Source organism: Vespula vulgaris, chromosome 11, assembly GCF_905475345.1.
Source record: "Vespula vulgaris chromosome 11, iyVesVulg1.1, whole genome shotgun sequence".
Classification (NCBI taxonomy): Eukaryota; Metazoa; Arthropoda; class Insecta; order Hymenoptera; family Vespidae; genus Vespula; species Vespula vulgaris.
Genome location: NC_066596.1, coordinates 2,383,560 through 2,396,019, shown reverse-complemented (window position 1 = coordinate 2,396,019; position 12,460 = coordinate 2,383,560). Strand labels below are relative to the sequence as shown.

Below are 12,460 nucleotides of genomic sequence, written 5' to 3'. Positions count from 1 at the left end.
CTCTCTTTCTCTCTCTCTATCTTTCTCTTTCTCTTTGTCTCTCTTTGTATCAGTTATCACTTTCGTAAGAAAACTATCAGAAAATATATACCATTGTGTAAATAATCAATCAACACTGTCATTTTGTGGTTACATTCAGCTGTCTCATAATAATTTACCGACCTACATTTTGGCGAAACTTAGAAATCGTGAAAGATTAGAACAACGTGTATGCTTTCTCGAACTTTTCGTTCATTCACGTGACGTACTATTCTAAACAATCTTGATAGATTATATAGAATACCAGTACTTATATATATATATATATATATATATATATATATATATATATATATATGTATGTATGTATGTATGTGTATATTCACGTCGAATTACAAAATGTGGTGTGATGTTAAAATTAGACATGAATAGTGTATTTCAACGATTTGTACAATTCATTTCTATGAATATTCGAATATATTCTACATCTGTCTCTTTTTATTTTTTAGAAAAAACTAAGTCCATCATTTTATTATACCTTCTTTCTTTTTTAATTTTAATTATATTTGACTGTAATCCTTATCGCTCTTACCTATTACGTAGATTGTATTTTTCATTGTTTTTAATGTTTTGTTAATTATTTTTATGTGTAAGTTCGTTAATGTTTATTAAATATGTTCTATGTATTACTTATTATTGTTTAGAAAAAATAAGTTAATAGTTATTGGTTTTTTAGTACTTTAATTTCATCTTGAACTTAATTATTTGTTTATTACGTAAATTATATTTTTAATTGTTTTTATTTATATTTTATTAACACTAATGTTTTAATTTCTTTTCCATTTATTAACATTCCATTCGTTCATCTTTTCACATTTTATTATTTCTTATACAAAATTGCAATCTTGCACGTATGCTTTATCTCTATCTCTCTTTAAGGCTCATCTCAACGTGTACGTTATTGTCTCTCTTCTAGCATCGATTAGTCACGTATTCATTGCGAAATTTAGATATTTCGTGACATTTTCAAGCCTCGCGTCGATGTCCTCGATAGAAAAGACATTTATTTGAGAAATTAAAGAAGAATCAAAATGAAAAGAAAAGAAAAAAGAAAAGGAGAGAAAAGAAAAAAAAGGGAAGGAAAAAGATAAATAAATAAATAAATAAATAAATAAATAAATAAGTAAATAAAATCAGCCGATTTTTGGAAAGCGGCCGTAGATATAAATAGAATTACCTCGTGCGTGCATGCGTGCGTGCTATGCTTTTAAACATAGTTTTGGCAGCGGGAAACGTCAAACCGCTTCAGAGTGTTGAAGCGTGTGGATCGCGAATTTTGTTGAGAATTCGAGAAAAAGAAAAGGCGAAAGAAAAAGAGAAAGAGAAAGAGAGAGAGAGAGAGAGAGAGAGAGAGAGAACAAGAGAAAAGAGAGAGAGAGAGAAAGAGACATACACAAAACAAGATTCAAATTTGTCTTTCACAAAGAAACATTTCCATTTATAACGAAATTTTCATATCGATAAATTCGATATGAAACGATACATAATTAAACGATTATAATTATTTTTCTTCCTTCATCTCAGTCATTATTATCGAAAACACAAAGACTATTTTAGTGAAAAGAGAAGAAAAAAAAGAAAAATAAAAAGAGATAGAAGAAGAAGGAGAGAAGGAGAGAGAAAGAGACAGAGACAGAAACAGAGAGAGAGAGAGAGAGAGAGAGAGAGAGAGAAAGAGAGAGAGAAAGAGAGAGAGAAAGAGAAAGAGAAAAAGAGAGATAGAGAGAGAAGGAGAGATGAAAAGTGCATTGGAAAAGTGCGACAAGGAGAACCAGCGACCGATGGAAGTGGTTGCACTCCAGGAGAATGCGGAGGACATCGAGGAGGAAGAGTAAAAATCAAAAGCAACACAGAAACAACCTATTCGTGTATCGTGCGTGTGTGTCCGTCCTTCCTTAGTGTGTGTATGCGTGAGCGTATATATGTTTGCCATGAGTCTGTTGACGTCTTTCTGTCTCTCTCTCTCTTGTTGTTTCTCTTTCTTCAGCATATTGCTTACTATTTGCAGTCATTGCAGTTGTTCTTTTGCATTCATTGCTTTATCAGCTTCTCAGTTAAGTGGAATTAGCATCGTCATTTTATTTCTTAGGATTTCTCTTAATATATATACATATATTATGATTTAACTTATTAACTAGATTCCCTTGAATATCAACCATAAATATTAAGTATTCATGTATGAGTGTTCGTGCGTGTGTGTCTATGTATTAGATACTCAAGTTATTTTAATATCTACTTGCTTAATTATTAATTTCATCGACAGGGCTCCTAGTACTCGTTAGCTCCTCGTTAGACTTTGAAAGTTATTTTCAAACGTTGCTCGTTACGTTCTTTGCGTTAATTAACCTTGAAAATCCCTTTTTCTATGCTTGATTTTCATTTCTGTGACATTGACTAACCGTGGCCAGCTGATCGCAAAGTCTGATTAATGAGATTTTTCATTTGAGTTGGATCAAAGCCAATGGAGATACTCATTGATATCTTTGAGAGACATTCATCCTCGTTTAATCTCTTAAAAGAAACGATAGTTTCTTCTTTTCATTTCTTTCATTATCATCATGTTTCTCTTTTTCCTTTCTTTTTTTCTTTCTTCTTCCTTTTCTAATCGAAAAATTAATGTTTCTAATAATTCGAGAATTTATATTAAATGGATCTGGTTTGACGTTTTTATTGTTTAAGTTAAAATCTGTTGGATTAGAGATTTGTAATAATTTTATAATATTTCATTCGAAATTATATAAAAAATTATTGTTAGTCCTCTTAACAAAAATTTCTATCGATTTTTCTCGTTAAAACAATAACAATCATTTATTTTGTCGTTATTTAATAGCAATATTTCTCTACGATTGAAAGATATCGAAAGAGAAGATATTAATCGATTATTCTTCAATTAAAAGCCGATAAAAATTTCAAACAATTATATTTTATTGAAATTATATAAAAATCTATTATCCGTTCTAATGATAATCTTTATCAATTTCTACAAATTTAATAAAATTCTTTTATTCTTTGTTTCTTGGCAAATTCACTTACGATTGAAAGATAGTTACTTTCGTTTAAGTTCGTTTTGCACGCCATGCCCTGTCAAGGTATTAACGAGCTTGTTTAGTTACTACCACTTTTACTGGAACGATGTAATTTTAACTGTTTGCTTTGCGGTTTAAGTGCGATGTCGCCGAGCAATAGATGCGTGGACGATGCTATAAACGACGTTATCCTGGAGAAGCTACGAAGTTTCGCGCCAAAACCGCAAGAAGGTGGGGAAACATTCAGAAGTATAATAGCTAAGATACACGCACGAGTCACGTCTTCAGGTAATCATTTATTTTTAACATATACATGTATATATAATTACATATTTATTTGTATTAATTTTAATACATTATAACTCAATTTTTATTTTATACGTTCGAATAGAAAAATTTATTTAACGTAATACTTATAATATAATTTACAAATGATAACTTTATGTGATTTTAAAGATACATATTTGTATTACTTTAATATTTTTTTCTAACTTTTACTTCATTTTATCTCGTTATAAAAATTAATTTACTTCATGTACGAAGTTTCTATAATGTTTTGTATATTGATATAGTATAATTATAGAATATATTATCTATGTAATTTTATTATATCAATATTATAGAAGGAAAGAGAAAGAGAGAGAGAGTATATAATTATATACTATACCAAATAATACTATATTAATATATTAACTGTGGATATTTGTGAACAATTAATATCTTTATTAATTTCTTTATTAAACGTAACTATAGTAATATATAATTTTTGTTTAGATGCGTGACAATAATTGGGTTATAAATTAAATAAATCAGGATATAAGAATTTATTTAAAAAAGAAAACAAACTCACCTACGAATGAATTTAGAAATACATTGTTCCTCTTATTTTCAATGAAAATTTACCCTTAACACTTTACCCTTATCCGGAATCTCAGAACAGGTAGGGAAACTAGTAAGGTTTATTTTCAGAACGATATCACGTTAATTGATCAACGAGAAAAGATCAAAGTACCAGTACGGTAGATCGATCAAACGTTTAGATATTAAAACGAAGTAGAAATTCGAGTATAAGATACGTTAAGAGGTATTTTGGCTTTAAAACAAACTTTATCAGAAGACTAATATCTTTCTTTTGCACAATAGTAACATTACTTCCTAGTGTTTCTCGGGTCTGTAGATCTCTTAGGTAAGATATAAATACTAAATTCTAATTATTATCCACACTATACGTGCATTCTTAACTATGAAATTAAATTGTGTGTTATTAAGAGTTATCTTCTACGTGTGCTAAGTAATAGAAGGTAAAAACAGTTTTATGTGTCATTGTATATCGCAACTTATAACTCGCAAAATTGTGAAATGAAAATCCGGGTCGCTTAAGAGATATATAACTTGGACTTTATGCGCTCGTTCAAGTTCTTCTTTTGAAACCTACTTTTAGAGATAACCCGATTTATATAGAATTAGATCGTGACTACGTAAATGTTATTTTTCGAACGACATCGAAGTTTTTCAAATTTCGATACGATCTATGAAAAAAAAAAAAAATAAAAAGATAAAAAAAAAAATAAAAGGAAAAAAAGAATTGAAAAAGAGACTTTCAGATGCACGTGTCTCTCATTTTTCATCGGTAATTGATTCGAATCGATGTTTTTGCGAAAAAAAAGAAGATAAAAAAAAAGAGAAATAATAAAACGAGCAACTCTAAATATCAGATTAAATCGTGTTTCAGTTTGACTGTGATATTTCTCGAACAGATGTGTACTTATGAGACACAAACACCTGGACGTGAACGATCTCGTTATTTCTGAAAATTCGTATAAATGATTAATAAAAAATATTACGTAAAAACTTTCGTCACACGGTCTGACATATTATTAGTTGGCTGTTATCCAACTAACGAATGATATCCAGACAATACATACTGGAATGATAAAATCGATAGCTATTGAAATTGGGCCAATGTGATAAGAACGTTTTATCTCATTCCGTACCTAATTGAACTGCATTCAACCAGAAGAATGTCGATGCACTCGAACGAGTTTCATCAATTTCGTTTCTGATAGGAATTATTCTCTAATTCATTTTATCGTTTTCAAATAATATATTTCTATATCCTATTATTACAAAAGTTTACATTGTCTTTTAGGTGCTTTCGAGTTGGCAAATAAATTAACTTAAACCGAATAGAAAGGTCTTGTTAGAAATATATCAAATAATAATTTAAATCATTGTTGACGTTAGATTGGCAATAACTTTCGAATGATAATTCGAACCTATGGGTTACATATATTTTTTCACGTAGCTGTGCTCATGGCATTGATCCGAATTGGCTTAGTGTCAAGTCTGAAAGTTGGATTACACCATCTTAACCATGAACACGTGAACAGTATGTTCGTTATCTCGTCATACTTGTAGCATCTTTGTTCACAGCTGTTCATTTGGTCATTCATCTATGTTTGCCAAGAAAATGTATGTTTTCTTTGTTGCAAAAAAAGAAATATATATATATATATATATATATATATATATATATATATATATATTTATATAATATAAGGATGGTAGAGTAATTAAAACAATTTTTATATCAATATGTGTATTAATTGATATCTCTCTTTCTCTATTTATAATTATTTTTATGATATAATTATTGTAAATTTTATTTATTGTTTTATTTAATATTCAATTCAACGATGATACATACACATACATATGTATACGATCTTGTCAATGAAACTTTTTGCTTTTTTTTTTTTCAGACCGACGAGTTCGTGAACGTACTTTGGAGAAGTTATGGTGTAAGAATTCTGGTGCTATGGAGATTTTTATTACCACTCTTGAGGTAAACTTTATCTCGAAAGAATACTTTATAAATATTTTATGACATAGTTCTGCGGGTAAAGATAATTCTTCTTTATATATATATGAATACATACACTTGTGACTTTTGTATTTTGCATTCAACATGGTTTCAATTTATACTAATGCATACAGAAATGATCTTTAATAATAATATTACATACATTATTTATTTATTTTGTTCTCTGTAGAATGAATTATGAAAATATTATTTAATTTTATATAATTTCCTTCTCATACAATAAATGTATTTTATTAGTTAGTTTTAATATGCTATGATATGATAAGTATAATATGAATTTTTTAATATGTATACTTTAAAAATCATCAAGGATGTATTTTTAGCAAACGATCCAATGAAAAAAGTCACGAAACGAATCAAGCGAAACGTGTTCGTTGGTTAGTACTCCACACCATGTGGACTTGATTAGGCGTTTCTGATAACTACGAAAGTATTCGAGTTTCGTACACGAAATAGTAGCGTGACAAAGTCACATTAACTAGTTATGCACTCTTGTCAATCTATCTCGGAAAGGATTACTAAACTAGAAACCCGTTCGTTCTTATTTCTCCTGAGTGTTGCACAAACGAACTATGAGTTTTAATTGCGTGACGATCGAAATCTTTTTCGTTATTTAAAATACGTCAAGTTTTAAATCAAATTGAATGATTTAAAAATAAAAAAGAAAATGACATAAAGATCGTGGAATAATATTAATTATAATATTACGAATAAAAGCATTTTTCTATAAATAATTCTATTTTTCTATAAATAACAATAACAGCAACAACAACAAAGATAATAATCTTCGATTTTGTTTCTTTTAAAAAAGGAAGAAATTATTAAAAAGAATAATTCTTTTTATTTTTATTTTTTTTACAGAATTCCAAGGATTACATGTTGAATTGTAGTATAGCTGGTATATTACACGAATGTATATCACCAAAAATTACAAAGGGCAAATCAAAAGGAAGCAAGAACAAAAATGCAACAAGTAATATTAACTTATAAATTCATCGTTATCATCGATCTAGTTAATATCCTTTATATTATCTCCATCTACATGTATTTCGTTATAATACTTATCTCTTAATAACTTTGTCGAACAGAAACGTTTAAACAAGTAAGTTTGAGATAAGAATGAACTCTATCATTTCGTTTTCTTTTTTTTTTTATTAGGAAACAGTAACCGAATGGCGGTCATTCAACTGATCAACTCCGGGATCACGCAAGTCCTAGTTAAACTTTTAATGAATTTGCAGCATATGGATAGTATTTCTTCGGAAGTCCTTGTACAAGAAGTTCTTTGGATTTTGGGACAGGTAAAAGTGTATATAATAAGAATCATAATAATAATAATAGTAATAATAATAAATAATACAAATAGAAATGATATATTGTTTATTTAAAAATTTTTTGATAGATTTGTCAAAGGGATCAGAAATTTGTAACGAAAGTAAAGAATTCAAATTATGTCAAAATATTTCATACGCTACTTCAACAACATTACAACAATGGTAAAATAATTCTTCCATTGCTGCTGATAATCAAAGTTTTTGCAAAAAATTGTAAGTATCATTATAAGTTTAATATTACGATATCGAACTTAAGATTGAATCATTTATTTGCTGGATGTATATATATTTTTCTTTTTCATAGCATTCTCTCAACAAATTCTTATCAAAGATGGTATTGCCAATACATTAGAAAAGACTTTCATTTGCATTGGTCACGTACCTCATATAAAATTAAAAGCGTTGGTCGAATGTTTGAAATATTTTACGATGAGCAGTAAGTATATTCTTTATTATTTTATTCCTATCCAATGATATTATATGATAAGAAATATTAGAACAACACATTTATTATAAATAATATTATTATTAATAATTATTAATAATATTTATTGCTATATTAACACTTATTAATAATTATTTCTTTTTTTTTTATTTCGATTATTTAATCGCTAATAATTGCCGATCTATCATCTATCTTCTTTTTTTCTTTTCTTTTCTTTCTCAGAATTATGCTGCACGAAATTTGTTAAGGCCGGGATGGTTCAACAACTGATGCGAACTTTCGAGAGATGGGAGAGATTCGACGGACAATTGAGACTGAAGATATCCAACTACGTTCTGAACACGCTACAGCATCTTTGCGTAATAAGTAAAGTTCCTTTTACGAAAGCAAACCGCGTAGTATCCAGAAAAATTCTAAGAGAAGCGAAAAAAGGCTGACAGGTGCTTATAACGAGTTACATCGACCGTGTCTGGTCGAACGTTTGATCTGACAATCAGTGAACGTTTCATACGAATTAATTATAAGTCATTTCACCATTTCCTTTTAACACAACATCTTTATTTATATCCTTCGTTTTTGAATTCTTCGGATTTTGTATTCCGCTTTTTTACGAGCTCGAACTCGAAGGAATACTTGAAAACGCCAAGAGGAAAGGAAATGAAAAGGAAAGGAAAGAAAGAAAGAAAGAAAAAAACAAAAAGAAGAAGAAAAAAGAAAAGAAAAGGAGGGGAAAGAAAAATCGTATTTCTTAAGATAATTTTTGTGTAGTAACGTTCGAGTAGTTTAACATTTATGAATAGTGTAAAGAAAAAGATTTCTCAGTTAAGTGCATGTCTCGAAGATGTATTTTCCTTCCTCTCGAAGAAAGACTCCTCGGATAACTCGGAATCGTTTAAAAGATATTTCTTCTTCCCACTTTTAGAGTCTGGAAGGAAGGCTATTAAGTCGAACAATGGTCTACAGCTACTGTACCGGTTTTGTACAAACTGCCCGGAGGAAAAAGCCTACGACTGTTTATTGTCACGTATATGTGGTATAATCAATCAATGTCTGGAAAAGAAGGAGTTGCCTGTACCCGAAATGTCTCCTGCAAGGTGAACGATACTTTCAAGGTTTCCTAGATTTGATCTGTCTATTTTTAATTAACATATATGAGAACATTTATTATCGTTTATATTTTAGAATACGACAAATATTACAATGATAATTTTATTCATTCGTTCGTTCGTCCATTCATTTATTTATTTATTTATTTATTTTATTCAGATTCGTCCTGCCGGAAGCAAATGCCAGGGCTAACAGCATTGAAAGTGGCAGCGACCTTGATAGTCAAGTACGTTGCAGTTAGTTAGTCGTATAAAATTGTGAAGAAGAGTTTGTCCAGAATCTCTTCAATTTGAATATTTCTTTTAAGGCTAACAGCGTGGCCTCGCTTGGAAGATTATACAGTGATTTCGATTCAGGAGATGACGAAGATAGTCATAGTTCGAGGAGGACGAGTGATAAGAATTTGTATCCCAGCGAGGAGATAGACGAGAGTAAATTTTTTGCTGGAGTTTTCACGTCTCAAAGAACCGAAGAGGATTTGATTGGGTAAATTTGATTGGTTTCCCTCGTTGAAATAATTTTTCTCTTCTCTCTTTCCCTCTTTTTATTGTTTTTATTCTTATAAGATCTCAATATCGTCCAACCTTATGAATTTTCGTTTTAGATATAACGTTTTCTTCAAAGAGCTAGGTAATCTTCAGTCACAACTCAGTCTTATTAAATCATCATCAGAGAAGTTTATAGACTCAACGAATTCAACGATCGACGATGATAGAACGATCTCTCGTTATTCGAAAATATCCAAGTCGAAAAGTTTTCCAAAAGAAACTCATACCAACGGATCATTAAGATCCCAAATTAAATCAGAAAATACAAAATCTGATTTGAAAACATTGAAAGATATATCATCGACTACCACTGATCGGCACGCTTATTGTCTGATAGCAAGCAAAGTGAAAAGTGTTATCAATTTTGTCAAGGTTGCTTATCCCGATTTGGTTGGCGGTGATTCTTTAGGAAAACCAGAACCATTGAACAACAAGGATAGAAAAGTTTGTCGTGCTAAATTGTTAACTTGTGTGGAAAGAGGTCTTCATGCCAGTACGACAACTCAAGAGATTGTTTATGATCTCGACAATGTAACGACGTGTTTGTCGGCGAATGATAAAGTTACAGAAAGCAAGTTACTTTGCAATTGGGACGAAAAGAGAACTGGAAAAAGGAATTTGGAGACGAAGCAATTGCAATTTGAGTCTCGTTTTGAAAGTGGAAATCTTAGAAAAGCTATTAAGGTATAGCCGGAGTGTTTGTTTAACTGTATTGACGTGTTCACTGTTAAATAATTATTGTTAACACACACACACACACACACACACACTCATATATATATGTATAACTGAATCGCCTATAGTCATTCATTAACAAATCAATAGAAATATAATCGAAGTATCGTTATTCATCGTTAATTGAAATAATCTTCATTAATATTCTGTCTAAATTAATAAGATGATAATTATTAAAACATTGATTCGTTAATTAAAAATAAACGTTAACTAAACTGATCTTCATTAATATTTTATTTAAATTAATGATCGTTATTAAAACGTTTCATTGATTCACAAAACTCTATGTTAAGTAGTGAACATGCTAATTTATAACCAAAATATCAACTTAGCCAAGATATATTTATTCGTTGTAACGCATATCGTTTCTCTGTATTTCTTCTCTTTTCTTGCAGATAGGCTTGAGAGAATACGACTTGATCTTAACACCAGACGTGAACAGTGCCTCTAGACACCAATGGTTTTACTTCGAAGTTTCAAATATGGAAGCAAACGTTTCTTACACGTTCAATATCGTAAATTGCGAGAAAGCAAATTCTCAATTTAATTTCGGCATGAAGCCAATTTTATTCAGTGTAGCCGAGGCACAATTGGGTCGACCAAGTTGGGTCAGAACTGGTACAGATATTTGTTATTATAGAAATTGTTATCAGAGACCAACGAAAGGGAAGAATTATTTGACGACATCGTTCACTGTCATCTTTCCTCATGCTTATGACGTTTGTTATCTGGCATATCACTTCCCTTACACCTATAGTCAATTGATGACAAATATTTGGAAATGGACCAAAAAGCTATCACCTTCTAACGTTTACTTCCGTGCCGAATCACTTTGCGAGTCGTTAAACAACAATGAAAATCCACTATTGACTATAACTTCGCCAGACACGAAGAACAATCCTATACAAGTAAGTTATATATCCTGTTACATACAACTAATTAAATATTTCCATCGAGAAACTTTAAGTTATTATCATTTGGACATATTTAGAATAGAAAAGTTATCTTCCTGACGTCCAGAGTCCATCCAGGTGAGAGCAACGCTTCTTGGGTAATGCATGGAACGTTGGAGAGCCTCCTAAGCAATTCAACTTATGCTACTAGCTTACGTGACGATTATGTGTTCAAAATAGTACCGATGTTGAACCTAGAAGGTGTGGTCAATGGATGGTAAGTGATAAGACACGAATAATAATAGAATTATAGTACTATCGATATTTATTACAGAAGTTGTGAGCGTTTTCACGCTGCCGTACGGTAGTATTGTATAAAATTATTGTGAGTGCGTGACTTATCGTTTAGCAGCTTAGTGAAAATGATTTTCAAAAAATGGAGAAGGAAGGAGAGAGGAAGGGATCGAGGGAGCTAGATCGTTTAGGGCTAGATCGTCGTACGTCCAGATAACGGAAGAGTTTCCTGTTATCCCTGTTATCCAACAAAGAAAATTAAAAGGTTTCTTTGTTCGTCGGGGGTCATTGAACTCCTCGTTTTGTGGACGTAACGCGAACGTTTTCATTTAAGTCTAAGGGATGATTAATCTTAATGAATAAAACGTGACGTCAGCGAACTATACCAGTGAATGCCCATACCGGTGAATAAATGATAACGAGCGAGTATTGATCTCTTTATCTGAGATCTTTCGTACATAGGTATTACGTGATTGAAATGATGTTATGATGATGTCCGTTGGCGTCACGAATATCATTCAATTAAAATTAACGCTACGATGAGAGTACGTACTGACATCGATCAACGTTCTGGCATCGTCGGTTGGAGGAAAAATTAATAATAATAATAATGAAGAAGAAAAGAGATTGATTTCATTATTAAATCTTCTATCGCATGAACAATATATAAATTCATGTTGAAGTTTAATGGTGCTCGGTTGGTCTTTGTAATAATGATACCATAAAATATTATCTTAAAGAATTTTACTCTTTTTCCTTTTTTTTTTTTTTTGCTTTACTTTTCCAATCTAGGGACACATTGTACGAACGGAGAGTAAACGGTGAAACGTGAAAAAAGAAAAAAAAAGAATAAAATCTAGTGTCCATGCTAAAGACGTTTCTATTTTCCTCCAACCAAGGACATCCACATTGTAGTACGTCCATTCTCGCGCGTGAAATATTTATCTTAAAACGTGAACCAATACGTGAAAAATGACCGTGACGTTTCGTACCATTGATGAACCCACGCGATGATGATTATGGTGATTCACGAGTGTCTCGTTTTCTTTTTTCTCTGTGTTTTTTCTTTTCTTTCTTTTTTTTTCTTATTATTATCATTATCATTATCATTATCGTTATTATCATTATTATTATTAATATTATTAATATTATTAT

The 12,460-nt window shown here is 30.5% G+C and overlaps 1 protein-coding gene across 12 annotated transcripts in view; it reads left to right on the top strand.

Moving 5' to 3' along the window:
- Positions 1–12,460, top strand: part of LOC127067664 (cytosolic carboxypeptidase 1-like) — a 67,006-nt gene that overhangs the window by 34,534 nt on the left and 20,012 nt on the right. For 7 of the 12 annotated variants that reach the window (XM_051002878.1, XM_051002879.1, XM_051002883.1 and 4 more), the window contains 13 exons: positions 3,205–3,353; positions 5,828–5,910; positions 6,811–6,922; positions 7,108–7,250; positions 7,352–7,496; positions 7,588–7,719; positions 7,951–8,094; positions 8,651–8,822; positions 8,995–9,061; positions 9,143–9,321; positions 9,440–10,067; positions 10,514–11,026; positions 11,110–11,288. In XM_051002878.1, the coding sequence (XP_050858835.1) occupies positions 3,205–3,353; positions 5,828–5,910; positions 6,811–6,922; positions 7,108–7,250; positions 7,352–7,496; positions 7,588–7,719; positions 7,951–8,094; positions 8,651–8,822; positions 8,995–9,061; positions 9,143–9,321; positions 9,440–10,067; positions 10,514–11,026; positions 11,110–11,288 (2,646 nt within the window). Of the gene's footprint in view, positions 1–665; positions 1,940–3,204; positions 3,354–5,827; positions 5,911–6,810; positions 6,923–7,107; positions 7,251–7,351; positions 7,497–7,587; positions 7,720–7,950; positions 8,095–8,650; positions 8,823–8,994; positions 9,062–9,142; positions 9,322–9,439; positions 10,068–10,513; positions 11,027–11,109; positions 11,289–12,460 lie in introns of those variants that run through there. The other 5 variants (XM_051002876.1, XM_051002877.1, XM_051002880.1 and 2 more) reach the window with 5 other exon arrangements.